Source organism: Emiliania huxleyi (genome assembly GCF_000372725.1).
Source record: "Emiliania huxleyi CCMP1516 chromosome Unknown EMIHUscaffold_134, whole genome shotgun sequence".
In the NCBI taxonomy this organism is placed as follows: Eukaryota; Haptophyta; order Isochrysidales; family Noelaerhabdaceae; genus Emiliania; species Emiliania huxleyi.
Window position 1 is genome coordinate 132603 of NW_005201249.1, and position 15062 is coordinate 147664.

The 15062-nt window shown below is 66.0% G+C and overlaps 5 protein-coding genes across 5 annotated transcripts; 4 read left to right on the forward strand and 1 right to left on the reverse strand.

Moving 5' to 3' along the window:
• Positions 1–1550: 1550 nt before the first annotated feature.
• EMIHUDRAFT_362629 (hypothetical protein) lies at positions 1551–2059 on the forward strand (the record flags this gene model as incomplete). The annotated part of the gene is made up of 2 exons (XM_005788524.1): positions 1551–1760; positions 2022–2059. A coding segment is annotated over one exon (210 nt), but the record flags the coding sequence as incomplete, so codon positions are not given.
• A 326-nt stretch (positions 2060–2385) lies between these two features.
• On the forward strand, positions 2386–3984 carry EMIHUDRAFT_226728 (hypothetical protein; the record flags this gene model as incomplete). Its single annotated transcript, XM_005788525.1, has 4 exons — positions 2386–3252; positions 3328–3390; positions 3540–3659; positions 3742–3984. The coding sequence occupies 4 exons, from the start codon at positions 2386–2388 to the stop codon at positions 3982–3984; spliced, it is 1293 nt and encodes a 430-aa protein (XP_005788582.1).
• Positions 3985–4762: 778 nt separating this feature from the next.
• On the forward strand, positions 4763–5586 carry ARL2 (ARL2, ARF-like GTPase; the record flags this gene model as incomplete). Its single annotated transcript, XM_005788526.1, has 3 exons — positions 4763–4929; positions 5079–5167; positions 5288–5586. The coding sequence occupies 3 exons, from the start codon at positions 4763–4765 to the stop codon at positions 5584–5586; spliced, it is 555 nt and encodes a 184-aa protein (XP_005788583.1).
• Positions 5587–5845: 259 nt separating this feature from the next.
• On the forward strand, positions 5846–8059 carry EMIHUDRAFT_110395 (hypothetical protein; the record flags this gene model as incomplete). Its single annotated transcript, XM_005788527.1, has 3 exons — positions 5846–6451; positions 7085–7618; positions 7688–8059. The coding sequence occupies 3 exons, from the start codon at positions 5846–5848 to the stop codon at positions 8057–8059; spliced, it is 1512 nt and encodes a 503-aa protein (XP_005788584.1).
• A 1605-nt stretch (positions 8060–9664) lies between these two features.
• Positions 9665–10702, reverse strand: EMIHUDRAFT_110396 (Hypothetical protein; the record flags this gene model as incomplete). Its single annotated transcript, XM_005788528.1, has 1 exon — positions 9665–10702. One exon carries the CDS (start codon positions 10700–10702, stop codon positions 9665–9667), a length of 1038 nt encoding a protein of 345 aa, XP_005788585.1.
• Positions 10703–15062: the final 4360 nt, after the last annotated feature.

The following is a 15062-nucleotide window of genomic DNA, read 5'->3' on the forward strand; positions in this document are numbered from 1 at the left end:
TTTCGAGTGCGCCCAGCTGCTTCTCGGGGCCAGCGCTTCAGTCGGCCAGGCCGACAAGGACGGCGTCACGCCGCTGTACATTGCGTGCCAGCACGGCCACCTCGAGTGCGCCAAGCTGCTGCGCGACGCTGGCGCTGACATCAACCAAGCGAGGGCCGACGGCGCCACGCCGCTGCTCGTCACGTGCGAGAACGGCCACCTCGAGTGCGCCCAGCTGCTTCTCGAGGCCAGCGCTTCAGTCGACCAGGCCGATGAGCAAGGCATCACGCCGCTGTACATGGCGTGCCAGAACGGCCACCCGGAGATCGCCCGGCTGCTTCTCGAGGCGAGCGCAGCGGTCAACCAAGCCGAGCAGGATGGCGCCACGCCGCTGTTCATGGCATGCTTCAACGGCCACCTCGAGATCGCCCGGCTGCTGCGCGACGCTGGCGCGGCCGTCAACCAAGCCAAGCAGAACGGCGTCACGCCGCTGTTCATGGCGAGCCAGAAGGGCTACCCCGAGATCGCCCGGCTGCTCCTCGAGGCCGGCGCAGCGATCGACCAGGCCGAAAAGGACGGCACCACGCCGCTGTTCATGGCGTGCCAGGAGGGCCACCTCGAGTGCGTCCGGCTGCTCCTCGAGGCCAGCGCGGCGATCAACCAAGCCAAGCAGAACGGCGCCACGCCGCTGATCATGGCATGCTTCAACGGCCACCTCGAGATCGCCCGGCTGCTTCTCGAGGCCGGCGCGGCGATCGACCAGGCCGATGAGCAAGGCACCACGCCGCTGTTCATCGCGTGCCAGGAGGGCCACCTCGAGATCGCCCAGCTGCTCCTCGAGGTTGGCGCGGCGACCGACCAAGCGATGAACGATGGTTGCACGCCGCTGTTCATGGCGTGCCAGGAGGGCCAGCTCGAGAGCGCCCGGCTGCTCCTCGAGGCTGGCGCGGCGGTCAACCAAGCCCGGCAGAACGGCGTCACGCCGCTGTACGCGGCGTGCCAGGACGGCCACCTCGAGATCGCCAAGCTCCTCTCCTCCTACGGCGCCTCCCGCGCCGCTACGCCCTTCGGCACGCCCGAGGAGGTTGCAACCGAAGAAGGCCACGCCGACCTCGCCGCCTGGCTGGTCGCCAGCCGCGGCTGGACGCCGCTCCAGCATCTCGAGGCGTGCCCGAGACTAGCGGCCGAAGGCGTGAGCGCGCTGTCCTCACGCCCATTGTCCCTCTTCCGCAGGCGCTCACCGTCGAGCGGGCGCGGGCGCTGCTGCGCGGCGGCGCCGACCCGCTCGCCGGCGCGCCTTCTGCCCTCGAGCGGGCGCGCGTCCTCTGCTCGTGGAGCGAGTCGGATCCGACTGTTGCGGGAGTCGGTTCCACAGTCGAGATCCGCTCTCTCGTCTCGCGGCCCTCGATGAACGGCAAGATCGGCGTCGTCGTCTCCGCCAACGCTTCGACGGCCCGCTTCGGCGTGCGCGTGGCGGGCGAGGCCAAGGCACTCGCACTGAGGCGCGCACTGAAATGGTCTCTCCCCGACTCGCCGGATCCTCTCTTTAACACACCCTGCCCTCCCTCAGGCCGGCCAACCTGCAGCCAGCGGCCGAGGCGGTGGAGGTGGGCAGGCTCATCCTCAAGGCGGCGGAGTGGTCGCCGCAGTCGCACGAGCTCTTCCCGACAGCGGCTCGCAAGCGGGCGGTCGAGGTGATGCGGCTGGGCTACCTGATCGCTTGGGACGAGGAGCGCTTCGACAGCCGCGAGGGAGCGGCTCCAGAGCTGGCGGACATCTGAGAGACAGCGCGCTGAGCAGGAGAGCCCGGCCGGCTGTGTGGGCAAAAAAGAAAGAAAATGGGAGAAATCCGCCGGAAAAAAAATCCGAAATCGATACGGAATGGCCTGGGAGCCCCAGAAATCGCCCCCCTACTTTTGGGGGGCTGGTGCGAGGCGAGGCGAGGCCTGTGTGGCGGCTTCTGGGACACTGGGAGGGGCTAGGAGAGGGGCGGGTTTGGCGGGAGAGGGGTCCGCGGGCGGCGCGAGCGGGCGTCCGGTGAGGGCGCGGCTTTGTGCTGCCAAAGGTGGTGGCGCGATGAGGACAGAGTTGTGTTTGTGTTCGTGGCATCGTGGCAGCCCAACCCCACAGGGTCTTGCCTGACCGGGGGAACTGTTTTTTCCTTTCGATCGGTCGTCGGAAGACTAAATTCTTTTTGACCGAGCGTTTTCGTCGCGTGAGACGTGGGCCGTGCTGCTATGTAGACGTACCGGCCCTATATGCACCCGTGGTGGTGCGATGACATGATGACTGCTTTGGTCCTGTTTTCTTCGTGGCAGCCAACCCCCCAGGATCTCGCCCCTCTTCTCTCTCTCGCTCTCGCTTGGTGGCCTCGCATGCATTTGTTTTTTGTGGCTTCTTGTTTGGATGCACGACGGGCTCAAGGGCATGCGTGGACAACGAACTGCAGTCTCGCACCCTAAAGCAGCCTCTGAGTGCGAGCTGGTTCAGCAGACGAGCACCGCACAGTGCCAGCTTGGCATCAGCTATGGATGCCGCAAGGACGAGCTCTGGGTGTCCGGGTGTCGCGGCTTCTTTCGATGCCAAACGGGTGGGCCTCTCATCCCCTGCGGATATCCGCCAGGAGCACGAGAATACAACTGCAGCTGCGCGTCACCGCCGCACCTATGCCCGCCGGCCTTTTACATCGCCGGGGCGCAAAAATCCGGCACTTCCAGCCTCGCAAGCTGGCTGAACCGGCTTCCCAGCGCCGCCGTCGATCCTCGCGAGGCGGCGTTCTCCTTCACCTGGGCGCTTGCCCTCAACGAGAGCTGCATTGACCTGGACGCCTCAGGAGCTGCGGGCAGCCCGGCGTGGCTCCACAGCCATTGCGCAAAGTTGCAGCGAATGGTGGCCTCGGCGGCTGCGGGTGGCTCCGCGAAGGTGCAGCGAATGGTGGCCTCGGCGGTTGTCGATCGCCACCGCCTTCACAGTGCCGAAGCGTGCCGCGGGGGCAAAAGCATCGGCATCAAGTGGCCCTCCTACATGGGAGAGGATGCGTGGGCTCCTCGCAGCATCCACGCCTGTGGCGGTGCACCCGTCCCCCGTGTAATCTTCGTGCTGCGCGAGCCGGCGGCTCGCGCGGCGTCTCACTTTCGCTATTTCGAGCAGCAGCGGCATTGGTGGAGACCGCGTGGCTGGAAGCCGCTGGTCGGTCTACCTATGGCCATGGCGTTCCGCGAGGTTGCCCACCGCAGCATGGCTCGCGTGCGGGAGATCATGGCCGGCGAGGACGTAGCGCTGGGCAGCTGGTTGTGGCTTCGCCCTCCACATGTTGGATCGGGGAAGAGGTTGTGCGCCGAGCCGAAGGCCGTACCAGCCCTTGCTTCCGAGGAGAGCTTCCTCAATATGTCATACTCTTCCAGGGGCGCGGTGTGCCTGCTCTGCCTACACGCAGCCCACCAGTCCGCCCCGTAGCATGCCCGTAGCAGTCCGCCCCGTGGCAGTATCGACCCGTAGCATGCCCGTAGCATGCCCTGTTGCTCTGCATGCAACCCCCGAATCGAATCGCCAAGAAATAGGCGATCGACTCGCTCTATGCCTACCAGCTGCGAGAGTGGTTGCGAGCGTTTGGCGGCTGTGGCGCCTTTCTAATCGGCATCTACGAAGCACACTGCGGGGTTCTTGAAAACCACTGCGGGGTTCCTTGGGCTGAGTACGCCACCGTTCGCACGCCTGTCGAAGATCGCGCAAACGGCCTCGAATCAGTTGACGCTTTCACAGAGCGTGCGGAATGCCAGCGAGCAGGGAGAATCGGCTGCGGTGTTTTCCGCGACGTTGGCGCAGCTGCGCGAATTCTTTGCACCTTTCAACCGCCTGCTCGAGAAGGAGCTGATGGGTGTGTGCAGGCTGGTGCCGCTCGGGTCGCCGCCCCCGCAAGGGCTGGGGGGCGTGCTGGCGCCACCCGCCGCCTTTCCCCCGGTCTGGTTCGATTTCTCTGCTGCGGGAAGCGGACGACATCTCTAGTGCCGGCGCGGCCGGCGGCACGCGCAAGGTCGACGCTCGAATTTGAACAAAAGCGTCGTGTGAATTCGGACCTGAGCTGTAGCTGTACTGACGTGGCGGTGTATTGGTTTTACCACCTCCGGCACGCGAAAAAGACGGCACACCGCGACCTAAGCTACATGTACATGTACATGAACATGTGGCACCAGCCACACAACCAACAGCTTCTGGAGAGTATGCGGAGCGCAAGCGCTGCCGGTGATCAAAGGCGTGTTGCTGTCGGTGGCAGATTGCCAGAGGAACGCCGGCGCCTCGGTGCGTGGCTTCGTCACAATTTTCCACCGCTCAACTTGGAGGCAGTGTGTCTAGTGGCGTGCTACACCTATGACGGCGGACCTCATTGGGGCGCCGACGTGCGACGACCATCTGGGATCGAAAGACGAAACCGCGTCCCAGGAGCTCGTGCAGAGCGCGCTCCGGAGCTCGGTGGCGGGAAATTTGAAGGGAACGTGGATCGTGGTGGCTTCCCACGGCCGCCTCTGTATGTGCCCAATAAAGAGCTCACACGACCCTCGGGCAGCAGGGGGTATGTGGCGAGCGCACGGAGGCACAGTTAGGCCGCCGTGATATCGCCCTTCCGGGCAACCCGTTTTTCGTTCCCCCCGGGTTAATTCTTCTTCCCATAAAATTCTTCTTTCGTGGGTCACCGTTGGGCGTTGCCCCCAGGCGTTGTTCGCGCCGGGGCGCCGCTACCCTTGCCGCCGCAGATCGGAAACCGCCCGCCGCCGGTGCCCGCGGCATGGGGCTCCTCACCATCCTCAAGAAGCAAAAGGAGAAGGAGAAGGAGATGCGGCTGCTGATGCTCGGGCTGGACAATGCGGGCAAGACCACGATCGTCAAAAAGTTCAACGGCGAGGACGTCGACACGATCGCTCCGACGCTCGGCTTCAACATCAAGACGCTCGAGTGCGCCGCCCCGAGCGGCCCGTAGCTGAGCGCATCGTCGGCGGCGGCGGCGGCGCGGCGGCGTCGGTGGTGGTGGCGGCGGTGGAAAGCAGCTATGTGGTTGTCCTTGCTATGGTCGGGCGCTAAGAGCGGCCCGGACGGACGCTCAGGTACCGGGGATTCCGCCTCAACATCTGGGACGTGGGCGGACAGACGTCGCTGCGCTCGTACTGGCGCAACTACTTTGAGGAGACCGACGGTGCTCGCCCTGCTCCTCTCGAGCCTCGCCGTGCTCCCCTCTCACTCTCTATGTCCTGTCCGGCCTCTCCCGTTTCTGCCCCCTCTCTGCTTCGCCACGCCCCCTGCCTCGCCGCGGCAGGCCTCATCTGGGTGGTCGACTCGTCGGACCGGGCGCGCCTCGAGGACTGCCGCGCGGAGCTGCGCATGCTGCTGCAGCAGGAGCGCCTCGCCGGCGCGTCGCTGCTCGTCTTTGCGAACAAGCAGGACATCGAGGGCGCCCTCTCGCCCGAGGAGATCCGCGAGGCGCTCGAGCTCGACGGCGTCACCACGCGCCACTGGCGGATCGGAGCCTGCTCCGCCTACACGGGCAGCGGCCTCGCGCACGGCGTCGACTGGATCGTGCGCGACGTGGCGTCGAGAATATTCATGCACGACTAGGGATCCTCATAAATAAATAAATAGAGCAGGCATATGGCCCGGGTGTTTTTTTTTTGAGAGCGCCTTTCGTTGTTAATAGTACAAACCCAATGGTCCCTTGAGCGGTCCGTCGTAGCAGTCGCACACACTCACACGCCACGCCGCACCGCGCGCCCACCCGCTGCCCCGCCCACCGGCCGCCCAGGCGGGAAAGAGATGAGGAGATGGGACAGCGCCGCCGGAGTTTTTTTTTCGCAATCACATTCATCCCAATGTATATATGCTTCCGATCTCGTGCCGCCGCTGTCGCCGCCGCAACTCCTGCCGCAATCTCATCGCGCTGTGCCTCCTCCTCGCGCCAGCGCACGCGGGGAAGCGCCTCCTTCCAAATCTCTCGCCGCGCGGCTCACGAGCGCCTGTCGAGGCTGCGCAGCGCCTGGCTAAGGCGAAGTTGGAGGCTGCACAGGCCAGGGTCCGCGCGGCTGAGGAGGAGCTCGCCAGCGTCCAGCGCGCTCGTGCCGCGGAGGAGCTGACACAAGGTGCCAGCGAGGCCGCCGCCAGCGGTGCGGCGGCCGCTCGGGACCGGCTCCAAAATTTCGTCGCCTCAGGAGAGGCGCGAGAGGTCGGTCTCAGCATCCAGGCGTGGGCTGCGGTCCTTGGCGACGGCGTGGTCAAGGCGGTGCGGCCCGCCGCGACGTTGGAGGGGCCGGTCATCGATGCGGAGGCCGAGGCTGACAATGATGCTGAACTCCCGCCACCGCCGCCCAGCAGCTTTGCAGAGCGGCTCCGCGTCGCGATGCGCGGCTCGCGCGGCGCGGCGGAGGAGGGGGAGGTGCCAGGATGGGTGCGGTCGGTGGGAGGGGGCGTCGAAAAGCTGGGCGCGGAGGTGCAGCTCCGAAAGATCTCCGACCTCGAGGCTCGCCTCGATGCTCTGGCCGACGCCGACACCGCCCCGGCTCCTGGCCAGCGGCAGGCGGCAACGTCCGCCTCCCCGCCGCCATCCTCGACGCCGCAGCCGGCGCAGACGCCAGCGGCGCCGCCCGCAGCGCCGTCGGCCCTCGCCGCTGGACTCGTGCCGCTCGCTCTCGCCGCGGCCGTCCTGTTCTCGGCCGGCGGAGGAGGCCCGACGCTCCCAGACCTCTCATCGCTGCCACTCTCCTCGTGGGTTGGGGAGGGCGTGCGTGGCGTGGAGCAGCGCGAGACTGCGGAGAAGCTGGACAAGCTGGCGGAGAAGCAACAGGCGCTCTCCGAGGCGCTGCGGCGTAGCCTTGGCGCGGACAGCTCGGAGGGGGGCGCTGCCCCGGCGCTGGAGCCTCTTGAGCTCCCTCCTCGGGACCTCCCCCCAGCCCCAGCCGAGGCGCCAGCATCCGTCACAAGGCAGGCCTCGCCCCTGCCGGAGGGGTCGCCGACGCCGGCCGAGGCGCGGGGCACCTCCGAGACACTTCCGAGAGACCTTGCCCCGCCCCCTCCCTGCAACGCCCATCTCGCGCCTCGGCGCCCACTCGCTCTCTGCCCGCAGGCGCCTCGCGCGGCCGCCGATGGCATCGACGACTTCACCGCCTGGGTGGACGGGAAGGTGACAGAGGAGCGGCGGCTGGAGCAGGGGCGGCGGTCGCAGCCAGAGGAGGGCGCGGGCAGCGAGGGCGCGGTCGTGGAGGCGCTGCGCCCTGCGTTGGGCAGCCCTGCGCTGGGCGCAGCTCTGGCGGTGACAGTGGGAGGCGTGGCCGTGGCGGGGGTGAGGTCGCTAGCAGGGCCTGGAGACGGGCAGGGCGCGGCCGAGGAGGAGGAGAGGGAGAGCGAGGTTGAGGCGAGTGAGGGCGAGCTCTCGGCGGTGGTCGAGCGGGCGGCGAGGAGGATCGCAGGGAGGAAGGCGGATGCGGCGGCGCAGGCGGAGGAGAAGGAGGCGGCGGCGGAGGCGGTGGCGGTGGCGGCGGAGGCGGCGGAGGCGGAGGCGGCGGCGGCGGTCGCTCGCACGAAGGTTGCCGAGGCGGTGCGGCGGGCGGAGGAGGCGGCCAGGCGCGAGGAGGAGGAGGGCGCTCGCGCTGCGGCGGAGGTGGCGAGAGGGGCTGCGAGGGGCCGCAGTCACGCCACTTCGTGCACTTGTCGCGGGCGTGTCCTTTAGGCGGCGCGCGAGGCGGCAGAGGCGGCGGCTGTCGCCGGAGAGGCGGCGGAGGCGGCGCGGATGGGCAGGCTCGCCGAGGTTGCGGAGGCGGCCGCCGAGGCGGAGGCAGCGAGGGCGGCTGCGGAGTTGGCGGCGACAGAGCTCGCACAGGCGGCGGAGGCGGAGGCGGAGGCGGAGGCGGAGGCGGAGGCGGAGGCGGAGGCGGAAGAGTCGGTTCTCGCGGCCTCGCGCGAGCCCGTGCTTGTGACACCCGCGACAACCCTGGGGACGGCCGAGGCGGGGCCCGCCGACAAGGAGGCGGGCAGGAAGGACCGGCGAAAGGAGAGGCGCAAGGCGAGGCGTGCGAACAAGCGCAAATTAGATGGGTCCTAGAGCCGTGGGTGCTTGCAGCCGGCTGGAATGATCGCTCGAGTCCCGGTCGTCCTCCCGACGGGGGACTAGCACCACGTTTGAGTCGCATGTGGCATGAGAGAGGGGGCAGGCGCAGGGGCGTCGGGCGAGGGGGGCACGGGCAACATGGCCACAGGCCAGTGCCAGTGGCCAGTGGAGGTACAGAGGCATGTCGCATGTGTGTGATGTGTGCAAGAGTTTTTAGTTTACAGTTTAGTTGTTTTTGTTACGGCTATTGTGTGAAGTTAATCGTACTCACCTCCCCCTCTCTCGTTAGCTCTGATTCTCTCTCTCGCGCCAACGTCTCGCCGGACGCCGCACGCTGGTCCATCGCGCCGCGGTGTCTAACACGCGTCCGCCGCGACCCCGGGAGCCGAGTGCCTGGACGCGTGAGGTGGGTGTCGCCGCGGTGTCGCGGCATCTTGATCTAGCACATGAGTGGCAAGTGCCTGCCCTCACCGCGTCAGCTTGGTCCCGTTGCGCCTGCTCCCGCCCTTGGCGGTCTTGCACCGGTGGTCCTCCCGCCTCCAACGCCGTGGCCCAAGCCGCTGCTGACGCCCCCGCCCGCGGCACCTCCCGTGGCGGGCGTGCCGCTGTGGTGTTCTGGGTGGAGATGTGAAGGCCGCGCGCGCGTCATCGCTCCCGAGCTCGAAGCGGATGTACTGAGGCTCGCCGAGACGGAGGCAGCGGCATCTCTGTACAGCGCCAAAACAAAGAGCATCGCGACGAAGGCGAGCGTCGCGCCGAATTTGACGCCCTTTGAGAGGCCAGCTCCCTCGCTTGCGTCAGCCACCTCCTTCGGTATAGTGAGGAGGGCGCTCGGGAGCGGCGCCTGGAGGACCTCAAATTCGACATTTTCGAGGAGGTAGCGCGCCATGGGCCATGCGTCGCGGCTGCGGGTGGTCGTCGATGTTCGGGTCGAGCTCCTCGGCGTTACTGTATTCCAAGAGCCTCGCGGACAGAGCCGCTCCGCGCTCCTCGTCGTCAAACCCGCTGTCTTCAAAGTAGCCGCTCCCGTCGAGTGAGGCGGCCGTCTCGCTGATCGCCGAGGCGATTTCGATGACGCGAGCCGTCACGAGGGCGAGCTGTTCCTCGCTGGGGTTGCTCGTGCCCCCCATCGTGTTGGAGGACAACGGAGTGGGTGGTTTGACAGACGAGGGTCGAACTCGTGACGCTGTTCACAGCCTTGTTATTGAGAAGAAAATACGTCCTATGGCGCTGTGCGCTGGTCTGTGAGAGGTTGAGGTGCGAGCCCTGGAGGCCCTGGGGATGGGTTTCACATAAACGCACAACCCCGGCCGAAATCGCGCAGAGACAGCTTCACAGGTAAGAAGTACAAGGGAGCAGCTGAGTTGTGACGGTAGATACAGCTACGTAATCCTTCTTTGTGCCAAGACCCAATTCTTTCACGGCTTTCTGCCCTCTCGACATCTCTCTCATCCTTCCTCATCACGCGTTGCTCTGGCTAAAAGAAAAGAAAATGGCGATCGGAGAAGACGAGACTCACCCATCTACGGTTGCGACTTGGACTTCATCATGGCGGCTATTCCCACATAGGTCGTTATGTATGATATAACAAGCGGCGGCTCAAGACACGCCCTCTCTCGCCGCGTGCCTCCGCGTGAAGCCGCCCGGCCCGCGGAGCAGCCGCGCGTGGTACGAGGCGTGCGCGTCGGAGCCCGCTGGCCAGACCGCCTCGAATTGGGCCATCCAGCCGTCGTGGTCGTAGTGCACAGGCAGCGCATCAAAGCGCAGCCCGCCGGCGGCGACGCCGTAGAGCGAGTCGGGCGGCACGGCGTGTAGGTCGGCGCTCACCCGCGTGATCAGGCCGAAGCGCTGCCCCTCGAAGTTGGGCATCCCAGCGCTGCCATTGTTGAAGACGGCGCGTCCCCATTCGGCGGCGCCGCCCCGGCTGTCGCGGTAGGCCTGGCCGTGCGGCAGGCAGGTGTGCGTGCAGACGAGCCCGACCACCTCGGCCTCCTCCATCCAGCCGAGCGCCGTCTCGCGTGGCGTGGGCGGCAGGTACTGCTGCGAGGCGGGGTCGCCGCAGCCGAGCGCAGCGCGCAGCGGCTCATCGGGCGGCGACATGGCCTCGACGCCCAGCCCCCAGCCGGCCAGGCTCTCCACGTCGCCGTGGACGATGCCGACGCGCCTGCCACCGACCTCTGCGACCAGCGCCAAGGGCAGCGCGCGGAGCCAGCCCAGCAGCTCCGGGGCTGCGGCGGCGGCGGCGGCGGCCCGCAGCGCCGCGACGATGCGATCGGATCGCTCGACCACGCCGGTGGACACGTACGCTGGATATCCACAGCCGCAGCCCAAGCCAGACGGCGCGATGGCAGACGACTCGACCTCCACGTTCCCGGCGGTGGCGATGTGGCGCGGGCTGCGCATAATATCGCGGTTGAGATCGTGCCACCACGAGGGCTCGCAGTTGAAGAAGTTGAAGTCGCCGTTGAAGATTAGCGTCGGCGGCGTTAGCTCCTGTGCTGCGCGCTCTCGGATCGCTGAGAGCGCGTGCATGTTGCCATAGAGCCCGCCGACGGCGTAGAGCGTCTGGCATTGCACGGTCTGCGCCGCTCGCAGCGCCCGCGCGCCCAGGCGATAGGAGAGTGGACAGCTGGCCATCCTATGCTGGTCGACTTTGCAATATCGTGTTCGCGGCGCGGTTTGTGCAGTGCGTCGCCTGAAATCCGGCGCGGCCTGCTGCAGTGCGTCGGTTTGTGCAGTGCGTCGGTTTGTGCAGTGCGTCGGTTTGTGCAGTGCGTCGGTTTGTGCAGTGCGTCGGTTTGTGCAGTGCGTCGGTTGTTGGTCGAGCTACGAGCAGGCGACGCCGCATTTCTCGACATCTCGCGTGAATTTTTTTCAGCTCTTTGCCGAGTCGAGCGTGTGTTCTCTTTCACCCTTATACAACGAACCTAAAACCCTTCCTCTTCCGGAACTCGGGCAGTTACAAGTATGAACCGGCCGATCGCCGCCCCGTCCCCCGGCGCTTGAAACGTCTTTGACGGCCATGCAAGCGTGGGAGACGCCTCCTGGCTCACCGCGGCTGCCGCGCCTTCCCAGCCAAGGCAGGGCGGTCACGGCCAGTGGATCGCGGATCACCGGGTTCCCAAAGGAGTTCTGGCTCACGCCACGCACGCCGCTCTCAGAGAACACTCCAATCGGCACCATCAACCGGTTCTGCGCAGACCACGGCTTCAAAATGTGGGAGCTCGGCGGGAGGAACCCGTGCGAGCAGCGCTGGGCGTTGTTCCGGCTGCTTGAGAAGCACCGCTGGCCAGTCGGCTACTCTGCCTACATGCGTGCGCTCAACTCGCCGCGGCAGCCTCGGCCGCCTCCAAACCTTCCTGCGATGGAGGAGCACAAGAGGGAGGTGGCTCGCACGATGAGCCGCGCAGCGTCGGCTCGCGGCTCGGTGGACGATCTCGTCCGCCGTGCGAGCATGTCGTACTTTCCCGGCGGCGCATCCGCCTACTCACCTGATGACGTGATGCATCCTCCGGGCAGCGCCACGTCGCCCGAGCGCGTGAGGGACGCGCTGCTGGGCATGGACGCGTTCGGCGATGCGGCGGAGCCGATCGAAGCGCTGATCAGTGTGCTCAAGCATCAGACCAGCATCACCGAGCGCTGGCAGCAAATGTTCATGGAGCAGGCGGGCTCGCCGCGAACTTCCCCGACAAAGGCCGGCCGCGACGCGCGAGCGCCGGGTGCTCCAGAGGAGGTGCTACTCTCCACCCGCGCAGCTGCTGCGGACAGCATCTGTCTCTTGCCCTCGCTGCTCGACTGCGTCTCATCTGCTCACTTGCTCTGCGCCTCAGGTCGAGGAGGCCAGGCTCCGCGAGCACCACTCGTCACCTTTGAGATCAAGAAGGGGGCGCAATACGTGGCCATCGCCATCAGAGCAGCTCGAGACTGCCGATCGGTCGGCTCCAGCCTCGAGCGACGGCGACGAGCGGGATGAGCTCCCTCCCCGCAACTCAAGCCCACGGTCAGTGGCGGCGCGGGCGGAGCATTCAAACTCGAGCCCATCAAGGGCGAAGCGGCGTGGGCCCGAAGAGGACGAGTCGCTTGACGGCATGCAACGCGAACTTAAGGAGCTACGTTCGCTCGTTGAGGTGCGAGGGAGGAGGAACGGTCCACCTCGATGCGCGCAGCCATGAGAGAGCCCCCGCCCTCTCGCTCCCGCAGAAGACGGCGCAGCCGATTCCCGAGACCAGCACGGACGTGAGCGCGCTGCGAGACCTGATCACGTCGCTCCAGGCCGACCTTGCCCGTGAGTCTGCAACAAATGCCGACAGCCCTCAGGCCGTGGGCATCAAGGAAGAGATCGCATCCCTTCGAACGCAGCTGACGGAAGCCATGAAGACGGGCTCCGCGGTCAAGGATGAGGAAAAGCTTCGCCTCCGCGGAGAGCTGGATAGGCTTCGCGCCGAGGCGAGCAGCAAGGACCTGCTACACGGCCAAGCAGTGATGCAGCAGAAAATGGAGTTCGAGACGCAGAGCCAGCAGATGCAGATGCAGATGCAGATGCATATGCAGGAGCTCCAAGCGGCGCAGCAGCGGATGGAGCAGGAGAAGCGCGTGATGGAAGCCGAGCTCCAAAAGCAGCGAGTTCAGATGGAGGCGGAGGCGCGTGCCAAGCAGCAGGAGATTGAGATGAAGGCGCAGGCTTTAGAGGCCGAGCTTCAGCAGCAGCGTATGAAGATGGAGGTGGAGGTTCGCGCCAAGCAAAGCGAGATTGAGATCCGCGCGCAGCAGGCGGAGCTGGCTGCGCAGGCGCAAGTTGAGCAGCTGCGGCGGCAGCAGGTGGAGATGCAAGCGAGTCAAGCGGCGCAAGACGGGCCTGCTCAGCAGCGGCTCGAGCAGGAGAAGCGAGAGATGGAGGTTGCGCTTCAGAAACAGCGCATGGAGATGGAACTGCAGCAGCAGCGCATGCAGATGGAGGCTGAAGCTCGCGTCAAACAGCAAGAGATGGAGATGCGGGCCAAGGCGGCGGAGCAGGCTGCACAGGCACAAGCGGAGCAGTTGCAGCGGCAACAGGCAGAGATCCAAGCAAGACAGGCTGCGGTTGAACTTCAGGCCGAGCAGGCAGCCAGGCAAGCGCACCAAACGCCGGAGCCGTCGCCACAGCAGCCTCCGAGTGCGATGGCCACCTCCCCGCCCCTGCCCGTTCAGCAGCCAGCAGTATCACCCCCGGCAGCGCCGCCGCCACCCGCGCCAGCTGCGCCCTCCCCCTCCGCACCGGCGGTGCCCGGCGCCAGCTGCAGCGGCCTCACTAGCCTCGCCGAGCAGTTCGGTGTCTCGGCACCGTCCGGCAGCACGTGGCTCGCCATGTTCAGCGCCGTTGCCGAGCAGCTCCCCCACGCCGTCGCCATCACCGACATGAAGACGCCGGGCCTGCCGGTGACGTTAGAGTGCCAGACTTATTTTCTTCACGCAAGCGAGGTGAGGGCAACAGACCTTAAACTTTTAGGCCCTCCAAATTCTCGGGGGTCGGAGCGCAGCGGAGTGTGGGCCCCGAATTTAACAATGGGCGACGGGCGCTTGCGTCCTAGCCTCCAACAACGCCTCCCCGGCGCAGAAGGCCCCCGGAGGGATGCTCAACCGTTCCACGCCACGCGGCTTGACACGGACAGCATCGTCCATCGAGGTGCACGCTGCTGAAGCAGTGTCGTCCCCCCTCTCCATCACATCTCTTGCGGCGGTCCTATTCCCAGCTCAGCTGAGGCTCCGTGCACTTGGAGCACTTGAAGTGCAGTCTTCATCAATCAACCTCACACCCACCCAGGGCCAGGTCCCGGAGCTATAAGAAAGAAGCGCACCCAGCTGGCCGGGTCCCGGGTGATCGGCATCGGGCTGCGGGCTAGAGAGCCCTGGCCCTTGGGGGGGGTGCGCGTTCGCGCGGAAGGGGCCATAAAGTAAAATGGGTTCCTGTAAGGTGCCTATATGGGCTTCCAGTATCGGACCTTCAAGACATGCGCTTTTGGCCGGTGGCCTCCTCGGACATGGTACCTCCGGTGAGATAGTGGCTGCCAGTTAGAGACTGGGGCCGATCGAACTTGAGTTGTTCGGAGGAGGAATCCGGCCAGCACGGGTACAAAGAGGGGTACCCGGAGAATCCCCAGCTGCGGAAACGTAGTGTCGCTCAAGAGGTGCGATACTGCGGGGGAGTGTAAGGTGCCTATATGGGCTTCCAGTATCGGACCTTCAAGACATGCGCTTTTGGCCGGTGGCCTCTTCGCACGCTTCCCTTATTTTTCCCTTGACGAGGTGAGGGACCGCCATCGTCTGCCATCGACAGAAGCTATGAGCGCGGCTCAAGTGTCCGACTGGCGCGCGTTTCTGCGGGGCTACCAAGACATTCGACAAACGTTTGCAGACCCACAAGCCCGTGCGCTCTTTATGCAGTGCGCCGAGCGACTGCATCAGACGATTGTTGACTGGCTCCAGCGCGAGGCAGAGGTGACGCCGTTCCTCGAGCGGGTTTATCCCAGCACCCGCAAAGCCGACTTTGAGGCAGCATTTCCCAGCCAATTTACCGTCTACTCGCAGTCGCTCGTCGAGCGCTTTGCTGCCAATGCCATCCGCATCATGCTCGACGCCGCAGATTTTGCGACGGTGGGGCCACCTCGCGGGACGTGGCACGCGCCCACCGAGTCGGATCCGTCATCGTACTACCACGCGGGACGGCTGCACTCTCTCGCTCTCGACATGCACTGCGCCCTCACGCGCTCGACGCGAGTCCCGGCCGACCTCGACAGCGGCTTCGTGCTCTTTATGGGTGATTCAGGCAGCTCAACCCGACAGGGCCGGGCGCTCCGCGACCGCAACGGCGCAGAGTACGGGTGGGCGCAAACAACAGTGTGCGAGGTCTGCCAGGTGGCCACTACAAGCCGGTGCAGTGGGTGCGACGCTGCGTATTTTTGCAGCAAGGCGTGCCAGCGCGCTGCCTGGCCAAAGCACCGTGTCGTGTGTAAGACGCTTC